We start from the raw sequence: 17,302 nt of genomic DNA on the forward strand, positions 1-17,302 counted from the left end.
TTACTAATTACTACGGGCCAACACGTTCCAGATGCGCCGTCCGTCCCCGTTCCTCCTCCTCCTCGACCACCTCGCCGTCGGAAACTAGCTCACCCGGTGCTCCCTCGTCACCTGCAGAGATCCCCCAATTCCTCGTGCGCTCGACCATCCCGTGCGAGGCGCCCCGGATCGTGTGCACCCAGCCTCGTCGCGTCGCCGCCACTTCGCTCGCCCAGCGCGTGTCGACCGAGATGGGCCAGCAGCTCGGCGGCCTCGTCGGCTACACGGTCCGCTTCGACGACCGCACCTCGCGTGGCACGCGCCTCAAGTACGCGACCGACGGCGCCCTCCTCGCCGAGATGCTCGGCGACCGCGACCTCGACGCGTACGACGTCGTCGTCCTCGACGAGGCCCACGAGCGCAGCCTGCGCACCGACATGCTCATGGGCTTCCTCAAGGACATCCAGGTCCGGCGCAAGGACAAGTACCGCGCCTGGCTCGCCAAGGGCAAGGGCAAAGCGCGCGCCGACGTCAACGGCAACGGCCACGATGCCGCGCTCGCCAACGGCAAGGACGTCGAGGAGCGCGACCCGACCGAGCTCAAGATCGTCGTCATGTCGGCCACGATCGACGCCAAGCGGTTCAGCGAGTTCTTCTCCCAGTGCGTCCTCCGACTTCTTCCCCCCTCGAGAACGAGCACGGTCCCTGACTTGCTCGACAACGCGCAGCGCTCCCGTGCTCTACGTGCAGGGTCGCCAGCACAAGGTGACGCTCATGTACTCGGCCGAGCCCCAGCTCGACTACCTCGACTCGGCGCTCAAGACCATCTTCCAGATTCACAAGGCGCATCCGCCCGGCAGCATCCTCGTCTTTCTTCCCGGTGCGCTCGCCCGCCTTCTTACCTGTCGTCGCCGTACAAGGAGACTGACTCGGCTCGGCTGCGCCCGCAGGCCAGGACGAGATCGAGTCGCTGGCGACGTCGATCCAGGCGTACCTTCCCGACCTTGAAAAGTCGCTCGCGAGCAAGGGCTCGGTGCGCCCGCCTTCCTCTCCTCATTCCTCGAGTTGCGCCGATCAACTCACGCTCTTTCCGTCCCTGCAGCTCCTGATCACGCCCCTGTACGCCAAGCTCGCGCCCGCCGAGCAGGCCAAGGCGTTCGCGCCCGCTCCGCCCAATACGCGCAAGGTCATCCTCGCCACCAACATCGCCGAGACGTCGGTCACCATCCCGGGCGTCAAATTCGTCGTCGACTGTGGCCTCGCCAAGGAGAAGCGGTACCACGCGGGCACGGGTGAGTTTCGGCTTCACCTCGCGAACGGCTTCATCTCGCAGGAGATCTCTCATTGACGCTCTCGTGTCCCACAGGCATCGAGTCACTCGTGACAGAGAGCATCAGCCAGTCGTCGGCCAAGCAGCGAGCCGGTCGAGCAGGTCGCGAGGTGCGTCTCGTGCTCGCCGCCTCTCCCTTCCCGACTCTCTCTCTCTCGTGCCCAGCGTTCCCGGACTTACCCTCTCTCTCCTCTCGCGCAGTCGGACGGCTACTGCTTCCGCCTGTACCCCGAGTCGGTCTTCAACACGCTCGACAAGCGCACGCAGCCCGAGATCCAGCGCGTCAGCTTGACGTTCGCCCTCTTGCACCTCCTTGCGGCGGGCCAAGCCGACGTCTTCGCCTTTCACTTCATGGACAAGCCCGACAAAGACTCGAGTGCGTCCCCTGCTCGCGCAGTTCGGCGTTCGCGTCGCTCGAGCCTGACATCCTCGTCCTCGCAGTCCTGTTCGCCCTCATGACGCTGCACGGCCTCGACGCGCTCGACAAGCAGGGCCGCATCACCTCGGTCGGTCGACAAATGGCGCAGCTCCCCCTCGACCCCGTCTACGCCCGGGTCCTCCTCGCGTCGTTCGCCGAGGGCTGCCCTCGCGAGATCATCGACCTCGTGTCGCTCCTCGGGTCCAAGGACCAGCTCCTGATCAACACGGCCGCAACGCGCGAGCAGGCCAACGCGGCGCGTCAGAAGTTCGTCCACCGTCGCGGCGACCACCTCCAGCTCCTCAACATCCTGCGCGCCTTCGAGGAGCTCGACGAGCGCGACGAGCGCAAGGCGTGGTGCCGGGACAACTTTGTGTCGTACAAGGCCATGCTCAGCGTTCTCGATGCGCGCAAGCAGCTGCGCGAGCGCGTTGAGCGTCTCGGGCTCGGCGACGGCAAGCAGAGCGTCGGCGACGAGGACGAGCCCGTCCTGAACGCGCTCGTCGGCGGCCTCTTTGCCAACACGGCGCTCCGCCAGGAGGACGGCACCTATCGTCACACCCTCACGAAGCAGGTGCGTCCCTCGTTCGCTCTCTCCTGCGTGCTCGGTCACGCGAGCTCACGCCGTTGCCTTCCGCAGGTGGTCGCCATTCACCCGTCCTCGACCATGCACAACAAGAAGGCGCCCGCCATCCTTTACGACGAGCTCGTCCTCACGACCAAGACGTATGCGCGCGGCGTCTCGTCCGTCGAGCCGACCCAGATCCGCTCAAAGGTGCGTCGCTCTCGCCCCCTCTTTCCTCTCGCGCCGTCTCTCCCGACTGACCCTCTCTTTCTCTTACCTCCCTCCCCTCGTCGATCTCTCCTCTCCCACTCGGTACTGCAGGCGCCCTCGATGTTTGCCAAGACGATGCGGTAGAAGAGGGTTCGAGTGCAACGAGGTGTCGACGCGACGGAACGCTTTTCGATCGAGAGCAGCTCTCGACTGTGCGCGAGATCGAGAGAACCTGAACTTGTACTGCACCGGCGTGACCAGCACGCCAGACCCGAGTCGACACTCGTCCGTCTACAAGAGCTACTCTGCGCGCCCTGCCCGGCGCCTCGAGCGCAAGAGCTTTTCGCGCCACGCCGGGTCCCACTCTTGCCTCAGCTCGATGCCGAGCCTCGCGCACACCGCTCTGCCCTGCTCGACGAGCTGCTGGTCGACGCGCTCCTCCGACACCTCGGGCCCGTCCACCTCGACGAGCGCTCGGCGCGCCTCGTCCCGCATGGCGTCGAGCCCACCGGCGCGCACCCAGCCGGCGACGTTGCTCTCGGCCCTGGCGCGCTCGAGCTGCGTGATGGTGATGAGGAGGGCGCAGTCTTGCGCGGGCGGGTGGGCCGGGTCGAGCGACAGGGCCGAGACGGGGTTGGTCGAGTCGAACGCGGCGGTGGGCGTGGGCGGAAAGTGGATCGGGTGGACGAGGAACGGTGCAACGGGCAGGTGCGAGTAGGGTTGCTGAGCCTGTGAGACGACGTTGGGCAGAGTGAGCGAGGCGGCTCGGCCAGAGAGAGGACGCCGGAAGGGAAAGAGGGCGAGAGAGAGAGAGAGCGCGAGAGCGCACCGCTTTGCTCGCCTCGTCGTCGAGGAGGAGCGTCCTGCGAGCGCCCTGCTCGTCGAGCTGCTGCTTGAAGCGCGCCTTGGCCTTCTTCTTGAGCCGGACCGGGCCTTGGTCGTGCCGGACGCGCGCGGCCTCGCCCGTGAGCTCCTCGCGCGCGTCTTCGAGCGGCGCCATCGGCTCCTCGGCGGTCGTGCGCGAGCCCGCGTTCGACGCCGTTCGGTGCTCAGTCGACGTCGCCGCCGCCTCGAGCTGCTCCTTGCGGTCGGCGACCTGCTGCACCTCGGCGTCGAAGGCCTCGCGCCCAAAGTCGAGGAGCTCCCACACGCGCCCGAGGTCTTTGACCGTCTCGACGTCGCCGTGGTAGTCGGCGTTCGACAGGCCCATCATCGAGCGCGTAAAGACCATGCGCAGGACGTCGCCCTCGTCAGGGCGCGGCTCGTACATCGGCGGTCGCGCGCCCGACCTCGCCGGTAAGGCGGCGACGTAGGCCGTCGCGCGCTCGGGCGGGACGAGTTGGAGAGCTGCGAGCATGCTGAGGACGTTCGGGGCGCGCGCCGACGAGTAGACGATGGGCTCGAACCGGGGCGAGCCGTCGTCGTTGCGGGTGCAGATGTACGACAGGAAGGTCGACAGGTACGGGCGGGCGATGGGCCACCTCGACGAGGTGCGGTCGCGCTTGGCGCGGGCGAGGAGCGTCTGGTTGAGGTCCATGACGAGGTAGAGCGGGTCGAGCGGTTGGTCGAGGGGGAGGGTCGTCGAGGGGAGGGAGGACGCGGCGAGGTACGTCTCGGCCGGCGGGACGACAGGCGCCGAGCGCACGTCTTTGCGGACGCGACGAGTGGGCGGGACGTACTCGCCGTCGGGCCCGTACGGCGCGGGAGCGGCGACGTACGGCTCGGGCGACCGTGACCTCGACTCGCCGCGCCTGCGGGCCGGCGAGTTGGACCGACGAGGGAGCGGCACACGAGGCTCGTCTCGACGATCGTGCAGGCGGTACGGCCGGTCCGAGTTGTCGCCGCGACTCGACGGCGCCTGGCCGTCCCGGGACCCGGCGGCACGGCCGTCATCTCGCTGCCGGGCGCCGCCGTCGTCGCCGCCTGTGCGCTCGTACGCAGCCGAGCTACTCGGCGAAAAGCCGCCTGGCGCAAAGGCGGGCGGGGTCGGGTGGAAGGGCGCAAAGGGGACGAAAGGGGCGGAGAAGGGGTTGAAGTGGTGGTCGAAGGCCGGGTTGTAGGCGGGCATTGGCGGGACCCATGGGCGGCCGTAGTCGAGGTAGGCTTGCGGGGTAGGTGCGGGAGGGGCGGCAAAGTTGTGCGACCAGTGCGGGTTGGGGAAGTAGGGCTCGTTTGCGAGACGAGGCGGTGGGTGGTGAGGGCCGGGGTCGAAGCTTTCTCGGGTCAAGGGAGGCGCGCATGAGTCGGCTGTGCGGTCGAAGAGAGACAGTGTGAAGGCAACGAACCTGGTTGCACCTCGCTCAAGGTACTGCCCGCCTCGGTTCCAGCCGTCGCTCGGTCCGGCGTGAGGCTGGTGGCCGTACTCGCCCCACCCCTGCCCGTGCTGCCCGCGTGCGCGCTCGTCCTCGGGATAGCAACTGATCCACCGTGAGTCTTGGCCGTTCCAAGCAGACATGGCGACGGTCGGGGAACGAGGTTGGCGGGTCGAGTGTCGGAGGAGAGATGACGAGGCGAGGCGAGGTCGCAAGCGCATGGGGCGAGCTGCGGCGAGCTGTTGAGGGTCGAAGAGCGGCGTGACTGCTCAGGTGGGCAGGGCACAGCTGGCCTCGAGGGTGGCGCAGAGCCGGACGAGGAGCGAGAGCTCGAGCGAGAGGCGACGACGACAAAGGACCGCTCCAGCTCGCTCTCGCGGTCAAGCATGGCTGCAGCTTCGTGTGGCCAGTCTGAGCGCGACCAGGAGGACAGCGCAGCCCTTTCAGGTGCGCCCGCGCTCGTCCCTCGCCATCTCGCCTCTCCTCACCTCGTCTCTCGCCGACAGCACCGACACCCGTTCCCGACCAGTGCATCCGCTGCAACGCTCCACCGACCTTTGTCCAGCGAGGTACCGCCTATTGCCAGTGCGTCGCGCCCGTTCCCACTCGTCGCCCCCTCGCACCACCTCACCTCTCTTCGCTCTCCGTGCAGCGACTGCTTCCGCCAAACCCTCTCGAACCGCTTCACCCGCGCCCTCGACGGCGCCAAGACGGTCAGTGCCGCCGGCTTCGACGCCCATGCATCGCCCGCACCTGTGCCGCGCCGGCTCGACCGCCCACCGTCGGCCAAGGTCGTCGTCGCCTTTAGCGGTGGCGCAAGCTCCAGGTGCGCCACATGCCCTCTTGCCCGAGGCCAGCGTTCTCTCCTGACCCTGCATGACGCCGCAGAGCCGTCCTCGAGCTCCTCAACGTCGCCCACTTCTCGCATCTCGAGCCCGCCCCGACTGACTCGGCGCCGACGGCGGGACCGAGCCCTCGAGCTGCAACTACCGGCAAGAAGTCCAAGAAGCACGGCCTGCTCAAGGCGCCAGCTTTTGCCGACTGCGAGGTCGTCTACGTCGACGAGAGCAGCGTGACGGGCGACGAGGTGCGTCTCCTCTCCCTCGTTCACCCGCACCGCTCGCTCTGATCCCTCGCCGACCCGCAGCCCGACCGGTCCGCCTCCATCGCCGACATCGTCGCATCCTCGACGCCCTTCCGCTTTACGGCGCTCAAGATCGAGGACGTCTTCTCGACCGCGCACTCGTCCTCGTCCGAGCCGCTCGTCGCGAGCACATCCTCGGCCGCCCTGCCCGTCGCCTCTTCCTCCAGCAGCCCGCCTCGCCTCAGCTCCAAGGAGCAGCTCGTCACGCTCCTCGGCGCATTGTCGCCGACCTCGCGCGACTCGCTCCTCGCCTCGCTCCGGCACGCCCTCCTCCTCTCTCACGCCCGCGCCACGGGCGCCTCGATCCTCCTCCTCGGCTCGACGGGCACTCGCCTCGCCGTCGACATGCTCAGCGGCATGGCGTCCGGGCGCGGCTGGAGCGCCGGTGAGGAGATCGGCGCCGAGTACGTCGCGCGCCCCGCCGACGGCGGCGCCGAGGGCAGGGTTCTCGTCGTCCGGCCCCTTGCGCTCGTGTCGCTGCGCGAGGCGAGGCACCTGTGCGAGACGGCGGGCTTGCGGCACGTGGACCCGCCGCCATCGCCGGTCGGGCGCGAGGCGGACGAGAAGGAGACGAGCGCAAAGGGGAGGAGCGTGCGGGCCCTCGTCGACGGTGCGCTCTCGTTTTCTCTCGAGCCTCCCAGCACCTTGTGCTGGCGTCACTGATGCCGTACTCTCGCGCAGACTTTGTCCTTTCACTCGACGCCTCGTTCCCCTCGACCGCCCAGACCGTCCTCCGCACGGCGCACAAGCTCGGCCAGCGCTCGTCGTCGCCGTCGCTCCCGCTCTGCGCCCTGTGCGGCCTCCCGGCGCAACCTGCTGCCGACGAGTGGCGCAAGGCCATCACCATCGCCGACCTCGTCGGCGCCAAGGCGGCGCTCGAGGACGACGCGAGCCGCGACGTGCAGCTGCCCGAGGGCAAGGGCGGCGTGCGGGCGCCGTACGCGCCGAGTGCAGCACACCTCGTCGTCGGCGACGCAGCCTCGGACCCTGATCCGGTGCAGCCGTCGGGCGGTCTCGCCGCAGCCGAGGGCGAGCCGACCCTCGCGCCGCACCTGTGCTACGGTTGCCTGCTCGTCCTGCAAGAGCCCGTCACGGCTCCCGTCGCCAAAGGTCGAGCGCGACCTGAGCAGCTCGTCCTGCCGCCGTTCGTGCGCGATGCCGTGCTCGCGAAGCAGCCGCAGCGAGGACCGGCGCCGCAGCGGGACGCGAGCGAGCAGCACAACGAGGTTGTCGGCGAGCGGGTGGTACACGGCGTCGAGGCGATGCGCAAGGAGGTCGAGGACTTTTTGCTCGAGGACGAAGCGTGAGCGGCATGAGCGCCCTGCAACGCAGCTCGAGAACCTCTCTCACTCTCTCTCGTTGGCTCGGACGACGACGAGGGACGTGAAAGACTAGACGTGTTGCAAAGATGCGTAAAAGAAGAGGAGAAAAGACAGCAGTGTACAGAGAGCCGCAAGAGAAGAAAGCGTCGCCCTCGATCTATCCTCGGTCGTCCTCGCCCCTGCTCAGAGAATGACACAGCCGCACGGGCCCCCGCCGCCCTCGTCCTTGTCCCTTCTCCGCCTCTCGCGCTCCTTGCCGCCGTCGTCGTCGCTGTGGCCATGTCCGTGGCTCGCGCCGGCGCCGGCGCCGCGCACGAGCATGGCGGCGCGAGTCGCCGCCTCGAACGTCTCGTCGACGCCCGAGTTGAGGAGCGCCGAGCACTCGTGGTACGAGCGGGCACCAATCTGCGCCGCCATTTGCCGACCCTGAGGGACGCGAGGAGGGAGAGGCGGCGTCAGGCTCGGGATCGCGAGAGAGGGCGAGGGAGAAGGGAGAGGTTCGGACGCACCTGCTCGGTCGTGACGAACCTGCCGCGCTCGCCGCCGCCCTGCTGCATGGCCTCGTCTCGCAGGTCCATCTTGAGGCCAATGAGCAGGACCGGGATGCTGGGCCCGCACAGCTCGCGCACCTCTTCGATCCACTTGACCGTGACGTTCTCAAGCGAGTCGGGCGTGTCGAGGGCGAACGCGATGAGGATGACGTGCGACTTGGAGTACGACAGGGGGCGTAGACGCTGTGGGCGACGACGGGTGCGCAAGTGTCAGCGTTGCGCTCGAGAGGTGGGCCGGGCACAACTCGGAATCTCCGCCGAGTCCGCGCCGCCTCGTCCGACAGCTCGAGCGCGTGCTCACCTCGTATTCCTCCTGGCCGCTGCATATGTCGACGCAGGATCAGTCGCCGCAAGATTGCGCAGAAGAGTGAGGGAGAGGGGACGCACGCCGTGTCCCAAAGGGCGAGCTGGACGGCCTTTCCGTCGAGGCGAATCTCGGCGACATAGTTCTGCGGTTGGCGCACGCTCGCTTGTCAGTTTCGCGCCACGACAGTCGAGGGAAAGGACAGGGACGCACCTCAAAGATGGTGGGCGTGTACTCCCTCGGAAACTCGCCCATGGCAAAGACGCTCAGGAGCGACGTCTTGCCGCACGCGCCGTCGCCGACGATGACGAGTTTGCGGCGGAATGCGCCGCCCTGTCGTGCAGACATCGGTGTAGCCGGACGGTGGGCGTCGAGGACGAGAGAGGGAGCGGGCGAATTGGCCGAGAGGGAAGGGAGGCGAAGGAGGCGGTGCGCCGGGCGACGAGGTGCGAGGGCGGCCGGCGAGGGGTCGAGGCGAGGCGGACGGGGCATGCGGGCGGAGGCGAGGCTTGTCAGCTACAGTGTCCGTGCACCGCCGCAGCGCCCTGCGCCGTGCAAGGCGCCATCGAGGACGAGGTGGGGGTGAAAGGGCGGCCGGCGAGGGAGGGTCGGGGAGCTGGACGGGCGAGGCGGGAGAGAGACGGAACGCACCGGCTGATAGCTCATCGTCGAGTATTGTCGTACGCGGCAGTGCCCGCGAGACGAGACGCGGTCGGTGGGAGCAGACAGTCGACCCGAGCGAAGCACCTCGTCGTCGTCGACAATGTCGTCCTCGCTCACTCTCACGTCTCGAGTTGCGCAGAACGTGCTCTCATGCGACTCGTCAGGCTGTGACACGTGTGATTGTGCCGCAGCGCGGCCAACCCGCTCGTCCTTTTCCTCCTCTCTCTCGTGACTTGCCTCTCGCTCGCTGCTCGCTCTCGACGCGTCGGCGGACGACAAACATGCTTCGTTACACAGCTCGTCGTGGAGCACGGACTCTACTCCTGCTGGACGGGCAAGCTCGAGACCGGCTAGAGCTCGTGTCGGAGGTGGCTCTCCCTGCCCCTCGGCGGACTGTACCGGTGCCGGCTCAGTTCTGCGAGCGCCGACGGCTGCGGCGGCCTCGCCGGCTCGTACATGCTCGATGGCCGAGCGGTATCGGGGACGAGGCGGCCGAGGGAGGGAGGCGAGTGACGAGAAGGGGGCGGACGAGCCGCACCGTCGACGGTCGGAAGCGGCGCGGTCGACAGGATGGGCTTGGGCGGTGGCGGCGGCGGGACAGACCCTCGAGAAGGCGACGACGGGCGCAGAGGATGTCTCGTCGGCGTCGAGCTCGGGACGAAGGGCGGCGGCGGGACCCGAGCGACCGGCGCTCGAGCGTTCCACTCGCGCGCGGCCGCCTCGGCTCCTGCGGGCGGCTGTGCATCGGCGAGGAGCGACGCGTGGCCGGGAGACGAGCCCGAGCGTCTCGAGTGCGGCTTCTCCTTGAGCTCGTCGAGGATGGCCGGCGGCAGGCCGTGCGGGTAGTCGCGCTCGTCGGCGTACCGGCGCGAGTGTGCCGCGCGCTTGATGACGAAGAGTGCGGCGAGGACGGCGAGAACGACTGGGCGTGGGCGTAGAGAGTCAGTCGAGAGGTCCGCCATAGAGAGAATGGGGGAGGACGCACCGATGCCGACGATGATGAGGACGCCGACCGCGAACAGCTTCGAGGACGGCGAGAAGATGCTGCCGCTGCCGCTCTTCTCCGAGCTCTTTGCGACGACGACGTTGCTCTCTGACGCTTGACGGCTGATGTCGGAGGAACGAGCTGGAGCAGACGGCGGCGCGGTGGAAGGGGTGAGGTCGAACGAAAAGCTGCTCGTCTCGTCGGTCGCGCTGTCGGCCGAGATGGGCGTGGAAGACGTGGCGAGCGCGATAGAAGACGCCGTGGTGGTTGAGGCCTCGGTGACGGAGCTCGACGCCGACGGCGCCGGTCGAGGGCGAATCGGGGTCGCCGGAACGGACGCCAAGCTGCTCGTCGCGGCAAGGGCGGCAGTGGCCTTGACGTTGACCGGGAGCGCCGTTGCCGCGGCACGCGTAGCTCGGTTGATGACGGCGCTCGTCCGGGCGGCGTCGGACGCGGCCCGAGCTGCCGCTTGTGCGGCGCTCAGAGCAGCTGAGCTGCTTGCCGCCGCCGCCGCCGCCGCCGCCGCTGCGGCTGCCGCGCCTGGTCGCACGGCGACGGGCGTCGCAGCGACCACCGGTGCGGCTACACGCTGTCGCCGAACAAGCGATTGCTGCCAGGCTTGGCGCTCGTCGAGAGGCGTCGTCGAGTTGGCGCGAGCGTACGACGGGACGAGGTCGAGCGCGGACGGGTAGGGGTAGGGCAGGGCCGAGGCGAGGGACAGGATAGAAAGGAGGAGGACGGCGGGAAGGTGGGCCTGGTGCATCTTGGCGATGAGGTGGGGCGGAAAGGACCTGCGCGAGAGGAAGGGTCAGCTTGGGGCCCGCCAGGAAGAGGGGAAGGGAGGGTAGGGACGCACCGATTGAGTGGGAGGATGCCGAGTGAGGCTCGCAGAGCGAGTGTACGAAATCGACCAGCGGGAGCTGCGGCTGAGCCAGCAGAAGAGAGGACAAGGGTGGTCGCGAGCAGGCGAAAGGACGGAGAGTGACAGGCAAAGAGCCAAGCAGCGCTGGTCGCTCCAGCCGCCGAGTCGAGCGAGATGCCATAAGGGCTGTCGCAGCTGAATCTGGGCGACCGGGGCGAGTTGGCGGGAGGGCAAGCCGACCGAGCGAGATGGCTGGCCGGTCGGCCGAGGGGGGAGAGGGGACCGAACAGGGCGGTGGGCGAGTACCGCTGCAGGCTCAGCAGCACGTGCGTCGCCCTGTGCGGCCTGGCGAGGCACGATCGGCGTGTTCGACGCTGCGGTGAGAGGTGGACGAGGTGGACGAGAGGTTCGGGGCGATGAAGTCGACAGGGGTGACGTCGCCGCTCGCGCGTCGCAGTGGGGCGGGATGTGCTGCAGGACAGGGTGGGACCGGCTCTGGCTAGCTAGCATCGCAGCAGGGCGAGATGGAGCGACGCCAGAGAGCTGAGCCGTCGGGTCGACCCGCTCGTTGGCTGTCGGCTGTCGTCGACGATGCAGCGCTTCGCAGATCTGCCGCCAGAGCTCGTGGCGCGCATCATCGAGCTGTCGGCGAGCCCGTTAGACCCAGCCGACCCGCTCGAGGCGCGACGCGGCCGTCGTCTCCTCGACTCGTTGTCGCTCGTTCACTCGACGTGGACCCCGGTCGCCCAGCGCCTCTTGCTCGCGCAGGACCGGGTCAGCCTGTACCACCGCCGTGAGTACGACCCGTTCGCCAAACTCGCCCGCCACCCGCTCGCAAAGCTCCCTCGCCTCGTCAAGCGCCTCGACCTCGAGCTGTGGGGCGACGACCAGGACGACGACCTCGCAGCCGTCCTGCGCGAGTGCGACAGCCTCGACGAGCTTGTCCTCACCTACGTCGAGCGCGTCCACCTCGATCAAGTCGCCGTCGGATCCAGTCCGTCCCACCGCCTTCCTCGTCCCTCCCACACCAACTGATCCTCTTCTTCCTTGCGCAGACCTCGCAGCGCTGTCCTTTCGGCAGTGCACCCTCGTCTCGACCTTCTACCCGCTCCTCGAGCCGCCGCCAGACCTCCCTCTCCCTCCCCCACCCTCGTTCGCCGCCCTCACCTCGCTCGACCTCCGCCTGTGCTCCCTCCGCCGCGACTTTCTCCCCTTCTCCGCCCACCCCGACTGCCGACCCCTCCCCCACCTCCAACACCTTCTCCTACACACCGGCTCGCACGACCAGTCGCCCTCGTCCATCCGCGCCTTCGTCCGCTCCGTCGCCGCAGGGCTCCGCAGCCTGTCGCTCGACGCGACGGCCGAGGACATCCTCTTCCCGCGCAACGACGAGCGCGACTCGTCGGCACCACCCGGGCCCGCCTTCCCGTCGCTGCGCACCGCCGGCCTGTACTGGGACGCCGCGTGGTCGCGTCTCGTCGGCACGCACTTCGTCCTCGGCGCCGGCGAGGGTGAGGGCGTGGGCGAGGGCGCGAGAGCTCGAGCACCGCCGCCGCCCTACTTGCACATCGCCCTGTACCCGGCAGGTCTCGACGCCTTGCGCGCGACGCTCCTCTCGCTGTTCGAGAGCGCCGAGCTGCGCGCCGGCATGCGGTGGCGCGCCGTCGAGCATGTGCGGGCCGAGGGGACCTTGCGGGACCTCGACGGTCACGACGAGCAGGACGATGACGAGCGAGAGGAGCAGGTCCAGAGCGAGGACGACGAGGAGGAGGACGAGCTCGACGTCGGGGCGAGCGAGCGCGCGACCGCCACCGGGCGCCCGACCGCGGCGCTTCTCGACGCGGCCAAGGACGCCGGCGTCGACTTCCTCATCGAGCAGCCGTCGTCGTGCAGCGACGACCCGGGCGCCGTCGAGATCCAGCGCGCGACCTTTGCGCGTGGGTTCGGCACGAGCTGGTGGCGGTTCGTGCGCGAAGTCGAGCGGGACGAGGTGCGACGGGCGGCGGCGTGAGCCACGCGTGAGCTCCTCGCACTCGGCTCGTGCTGCCGTGCGGTATCGTCAAGGACATGGGGTGGGCAGGCGACGTTCGGCGGTCGCGGCGGCGCAACAAGTGCGTCCTCCTTTCCTCCCTTCTTCCCCTTCTTTCCTCCCATCCGGCCCAGCCCTCGGCCGTCCGTCTACTTGGAGCACTCCCTCCATCTCGCCGAGCATGTGCGCCTTACTGACCTTGGCCGCGACCGCCCCCGCAGCTCGGGCGGCGTTGCTCGCAAACGGCTCGACGGCAGCTTCACGTGCTCGACCGTCCGCTCGTCATGGCGCCGTCGGTACCGAGGCCTACGCCTGTACGACATGGATCCGGGCCGAGGCGGTCAAGCTGTGGGTCGGTGCGGCATAATCGGAGGCAGGAAGGCTGGTTTGGCGCCGTTCGCCCGACTGCGAGCAGCGACTGTATGCTACTTGCAACGACGACGCGGCCTCTTTCTCTCTTCCTCGTAACGTCGTCTGCGAGAGCGAGAGCCGGAAGAAGGCGCCAAGCCGTCGCACGCGCTGCGGTACTCGAAAGCGTGTTTTGAGAAGGCCGACGGCGCGGCCGGCGTCGGCGCCTTTTCCTCGCAAGCTGGGCTGGCGGCCCGGCGTCACTTCGAGCGCGAGGTGGACAGCGAGCGATGACAGTGCGTCTCGGAAGAGACAGACGAAAGCGCTTGCGGTCAAACGCACGCCCCCTCGCCGAGTGCGACGAGACGAGCCGGCACTCGGTTCTGCTCTCTCGAGAACTCGCTTGGCTCGAGTGCGCAGCTGCGCTTAAGCCGTCGCGCCATGGGAAGCTGCCCGGCAAATGACCCGCGAGCGGTGCTGTCACGAGCGAAGCCTGAGAGTGCGGCGGTCCGTGCGAGGCGAACGATTCTCTGCCGAGCGGCGTGACACTGCTGCGTCGCTGAAGCTCGTGCAGGTACCGAGCACTCGCACGTAGTGCTCGACTCTGGTTGAATCTAAGTCGGGAGCGGGAGCGTCTCAACGAGCGACGAGCGAAGCCCTTGCACGAAGACAAGGAGGAGCATCTTTCGGTCGGCGTCGTTCAGCTGCTCGTGACGGAACCGTCTGCCATCTGTATCCGCTCGTAGCTCAGTGCACGGAGGAGAGGACGTCGACACAGGGCAGGCGGCCACAGGGTCGTAGCAGCGGCTCGAGCGTCTCTCAGAGCCTGCTTCTCGTGCTTCGCCCGCTCTCACAGGATGCACGATCCGCCTCTCGCTCGTCTCTCGCACGACAGAGAGGAGAGAGGAGTGAAGAGTATTTACACGGGGCACTGAGGGTGGGAACACAGAGGAACTGAAAAGAGGGGGAGCTAAACTACGGAAAGCGAGTCGGGCACCGTCGACGACGACGATGGTGCTCGATGACGACAGCCTCCTGCTCTTCATCCACCGAGGCGATCACGACGGCGACGACGACAACGTGAGCGAGGTCGCTCAGAGGTCGAACGCCTCGGAACGCCAGCCCTCGCGACGAGCCTCCTCGCGCGCACGGCGCTTGGCGACCTTGAGCGCCTTGCGACGCTCCGAGTCGACAGCCTCGTCGAGGTTGTTGGCCGTCTCGTCGTACGCCTGGGAGAGCGAGTCGGTGCCGGTCGTGTCGGTGACGGCGCCGATGAGCTCCTGGCGGCCCTCCTCGAGGAGCGCCTCGGTCGAGCGCTTGCGGCCGACGATGTCCTCGCCCTTGCGGCCGAGACGGGTGCGCGCGCCCGGGATGAGCTCGTCCTCAATGCCGATCTGCAGGACCCACTCGCCCTTGGGGCCGACCTTGCGGATGCCGGCCTCGGTGACCTCGCCGTAGAAGGGCGTCGCCGACGAGCCCGTGTTGAGGAGGCCCTTGAAGTAGGCGAGCGGGTTGGGCGCGGCGCCGGCGGCGCCGAGCGACTTGTAGTGGAGGAGGTACAGCTGCTTGTCGAGCGCCTTGAACGCCGCCGAGACCTGCTCCTCGATCTGTGAGAGAGGGGAGGAGAGAGAGAGAGGAAGGAAGAGTCAGGGCCTGACTCTGGACGAGCGCCGCCTCCCTCGAGGACGACGAGGACACAAAGGGAAATGGGGACGCACGACCTCCTTGACCTTGGCCTCGATGTAGCCACGGAGCGCGCTCTTTGCGAGCCACGAGCGGATCGGGTTCGAGCTCTGGCGGATGTTGATGTCGAAGTTCTCGAGGTGCACGTCGACCTTGTCGAGCTTGAAGAACGACTCGCGGTCCGACTCGGTCGCGTTGCTGAGGACGAGCGTGACGTCGAGGCCGTCCTGCGCCTTGTCGTCGTGCGCCGAGCCGATGAAGATGTCGAGCAGGCCGGCGTCCTCGAGGCCGATCCAGCCCGTCTTCTTGTGCGCGTAGTACGAGATGTCGGTCGCCTGGAGGCGCAGGCCGGCGAACGCGAGCGTCGTCTTGGTGACGAACTCGGACGAGTACGCGGCGTAGCCCTTCTTGGTGTGGAACTCGACGTTGCTCTTGAAGTGAGCGGCGTCGGGGATGAACGAGGCGCTGTGTCGGCGAGGAGGAGGAGGAGGAGGCAGAAGAAGGGTCAGGGTCGCGCACAACGAGGAAGAGAAAGAGAGAGAGAGAACGGGGACGCACGCCGAGAACGAGATGTTGTCGACGACGAGGTCAAAGTCCTCGGACGAGAACTCGACACGCGGGAGCGGGATCTTCTTGAGCGTGCCGAGGATGCGCGGGAGGAAGACGGTCGAGACGTCCTTCCACAGGTCGCCGCCGTCGACGCCGATGAGGTTGTAGCCGGTCTTGCCGAACTCGGCAAAGGCGTCGCCGAGGTCCTCGAACGCGTCGCCGACGGCGATGAGGGCGCGGTCGTTGGCGGCGTGGTCGAGGAGCTTCTGCATCTCGGACACGAACGCGTTGGCGTCGCGCTTCCAGTCGGCGTTCGACTCGACGACGTCGCGCGCGCGGTCGTAGATGGTCTCGAACTTGCGCGACGCCTTGTTGCTCGTGATGTAGCCCGGGTCGTTGAGGGCGCGGTCGAACAGCTGCTCAAAGTCGTCCCAGATGGCCTGGATGCGGTCGTCGCCCTTGACGTCCGTGTGGAGCTGGTCGGCGGCCTGGAGCGCGCCGTCGATCGGGCCCGTGAACTGCTCGACGAGGTGGCGGAACAGCGAGACGGCGTCCTTGGCCTCGTCGTTGACCTCGGCGTCGACGTCCTTGAGCTTGGCCGACGACTGCTCGGCGGCGCGCTTGAGCTCGTCCTTGGCGAGGTTGAAGTACTTGCGGCCGAGGCCGCTCAGCGTGTTGACGGCGTCCTGGTACTCGGGCTTGGACTGGATCTCGTCGACGATGGCGCGCCAGCGCTCGATGACGGCGTCTTTGGTGTCGGTCGGCAGCTTCTCCTCGACGTACTCCTTGAGCTGCAGGGACCGGCGAGAGCGAGTCAGTCACGGCGCAGCTTCGCAGGGAGAGGGAGAGAGAGGAACGAGGACGTACCGCACGACCCTTCTTGACGCCGTGGCGGAGCATGTCGTCGCGCTTGTCCTCGTAACCGCGACGGATGCTCTTGCGCACGTCCTGGGCGTTGCCGAGCACGTCCTCCCAGTGGTCGGCCTCGAGTCCCGTCTTGTGCTGCTCGCGCTGCTCGCTCGAGGGGCGGATGCGGCGCGCGGCCTTCTTCGAGGCGCGCATCGTCTTGATCTGGGCCTGGGCGGCCTCGTCGAGGGCGTCGGCGAACAGGTCGCGGAACAGGTTGAGCGAGTCGGCGAGGAGGTTGCGGAGCTCGCTCGACGTGAGGAGGAGCGACACGAGCTCGTGGAGGCTCTTGCCGGCGTCCTTGACCTCGCCCGCCGAGGGGACGGGGACGTGCGGCAGCTCGACGTGGAGGTCGGCGTCGACGTCGACGTGCTCGAGGTCGGCGTGGCGGGCCTCCCAGATGAACTGCTGGAGCGTGTCGTCGCCGTTCTTCTCGAGGACGAGGCGGGCGATGGCCTCGAGGACGCGGCGCTCGGCGACGACGACGTTGCGGCCGCGGTTCGACAGCTTGCCGCCGCCGACCTTCTTGGCCGCCATGCCCGCAATGTCGGGCTGGAGGAGCGACGACGAGAGGACCTTGCGGATGCCCTGCACGAGCTGGTCCGAGGTCGGCATCTTGCCGGCCTGGAGGGCGCCGTAGGCCTGGGCGAGCGACGTGATGGTCAAGTCGGCCTGCTCGACGCGGTCGTTGCCGAGCAGAGGGACGCGTGCGAGCGCGTCGGTCATGGTCGACGAGGTAGAACTGACGTCGGGAGGGAAGAGGTCGTCAGCGCCGGCCGGGAGAGGAAGGGGGGGAAGTGGGGGAGAGGGGGGGAGAGAGACGAGAGCGCACCTGGCAGTGGTGGTGGGTGGTGCGGATGAAGCTGAAGCAGAAGACTCGCGAGTCGAAAGCGCGAGGTAGGCGAGTGGGAAGAGGAGGAGGAGGAGGGAGGAGAGGGAGAGAGGCGAGGCTCCGGCAAAGCGAGGACGCGCGCCCGCAGGCGATCCTCTCGATGACGACCGCACCGCCTCGCATTTTCGCCCCCCCTCCTGCGCACCCGCGTCGATGACCGCCGCCCTTTTCTCTGATCAAACTCCCTCCACTTTCTGGGCGATCTCTCTCGGCAACGTACCGATCCCTCGTCGCTCGCGGGATCATGCGC

The 17,302-nt window shown here is 68.1% G+C and overlaps 7 protein-coding genes across 7 annotated transcripts; 3 read left to right on the forward strand and 4 right to left on the reverse strand.

Annotated features, from left to right (window-relative positions):
- Positions 1-31: 31 nt before the first annotated feature.
- Positions 32-2,691, forward strand: RHOBADRAFT_54978 (uncharacterized protein; the record flags this gene model as incomplete). The annotated part of the gene is made up of 10 exons (XM_018417594.1): positions 32-38; positions 118-640; positions 708-859; positions 930-1,012; positions 1,082-1,271; positions 1,346-1,419; positions 1,511-1,685; positions 1,751-2,301; positions 2,368-2,502; positions 2,614-2,691. The coding sequence occupies 10 exons, from the start codon at positions 32-34 to the stop codon at positions 2,644-2,646; spliced, it is 1,923 nt and encodes a 640-aa protein (XP_018269244.1). The 3' UTR covers positions 2,647-2,691.
- Positions 2,692-2,725: 34 nt separating this feature from the next.
- On the reverse strand, positions 2,726-4,957 carry RHOBADRAFT_54979 (uncharacterized protein; the record flags this gene model as incomplete). The annotated part of the gene is made up of 3 exons (XM_018417595.1): positions 2,726-3,231; positions 3,332-4,715; positions 4,788-4,957. 3 exons carry the CDS (start codon positions 4,955-4,957, stop codon positions 2,803-2,805), a joined length of 1,983 nt encoding a protein of 660 aa, XP_018269245.1. The 3' UTR covers positions 2,726-2,802.
- Positions 4,958-5,190: 233 nt separating this feature from the next.
- Positions 5,191-7,306, forward strand: RHOBADRAFT_54980 (uncharacterized protein). The gene is made up of 6 exons (XM_018417596.1): positions 5,191-5,261; positions 5,321-5,399; positions 5,467-5,640; positions 5,703-5,901; positions 5,962-6,568; positions 6,640-7,306. Exons 1-6 carry the CDS (start codon positions 5,201-5,203, stop codon positions 7,263-7,265), a joined length of 1,746 nt encoding a protein of 581 aa, XP_018269246.1. The 5' UTR covers positions 5,191-5,200; the 3' UTR covers positions 7,266-7,306.
- Positions 7,307-7,340: 34 nt separating this feature from the next.
- RHOBADRAFT_65400 (uncharacterized protein) lies at positions 7,341-8,843 on the reverse strand. The gene is made up of 6 exons (XM_018418699.1): positions 8,787-8,843; positions 8,349-8,468; positions 8,219-8,280; positions 8,133-8,151; positions 7,790-8,014; positions 7,341-7,706 (listed from the first exon to the last, which is right to left on the reverse strand). The coding sequence occupies exons 1-6, from the start codon at positions 8,799-8,801 to the stop codon at positions 7,464-7,466; spliced, it is 684 nt and encodes a 227-aa protein (XP_018269247.1). The 5' UTR covers positions 8,802-8,843; the 3' UTR covers positions 7,341-7,463.
- A 305-nt stretch (positions 8,844-9,148) lies between these two features.
- RHOBADRAFT_54982 (uncharacterized protein) lies at positions 9,149-10,546 on the reverse strand (the record flags this gene model as incomplete). Its single annotated transcript, XM_018417597.1, has 2 exons — positions 9,149-9,720; positions 9,784-10,546. 2 exons carry the CDS (start codon positions 10,544-10,546, stop codon positions 9,149-9,151), a joined length of 1,335 nt encoding a protein of 444 aa, XP_018269248.1.
- A 690-nt stretch (positions 10,547-11,236) lies between these two features.
- RHOBADRAFT_54983 (uncharacterized protein) lies at positions 11,237-13,134 on the forward strand (the record flags this gene model as incomplete). Its single annotated transcript, XM_018417598.1, has 4 exons — positions 11,237-11,639; positions 11,701-12,607; positions 12,710-12,756; positions 12,896-13,134. 4 exons carry the CDS (start codon positions 11,237-11,239, stop codon positions 13,039-13,041), a joined length of 1,503 nt encoding a protein of 500 aa, XP_018269249.1. The 3' UTR covers positions 13,042-13,134.
- Positions 13,135-14,017: 883 nt separating this feature from the next.
- RHOBADRAFT_66759 (uncharacterized protein) lies at positions 14,018-17,053 on the reverse strand. The gene is made up of 6 exons (XM_018419071.1): positions 16,993-17,053; positions 16,122-16,902; positions 15,264-16,045; positions 14,741-15,170; positions 14,094-14,629; positions 14,018-14,029 (listed from the first exon to the last, which is right to left on the reverse strand). The coding sequence occupies exons 2-5, from the start codon at positions 16,884-16,886 to the stop codon at positions 14,117-14,119; spliced, it is 2,490 nt and encodes an 829-aa protein (XP_018269250.1). The 5' UTR covers positions 16,887-16,902; positions 16,993-17,053; the 3' UTR covers positions 14,018-14,029; positions 14,094-14,116.
- Positions 17,054-17,302: the final 249 nt, after the last annotated feature.

Source organism: Rhodotorula graminis (assembly GCF_001329695.1).
Source record: "Rhodotorula graminis WP1 unplaced genomic scaffold RHOBAscaffold_11, whole genome shotgun sequence".
Lineage (NCBI taxonomy): Eukaryota > Fungi > Basidiomycota > Microbotryomycetes > Sporidiobolales > Sporidiobolaceae > Rhodotorula > Rhodotorula graminis.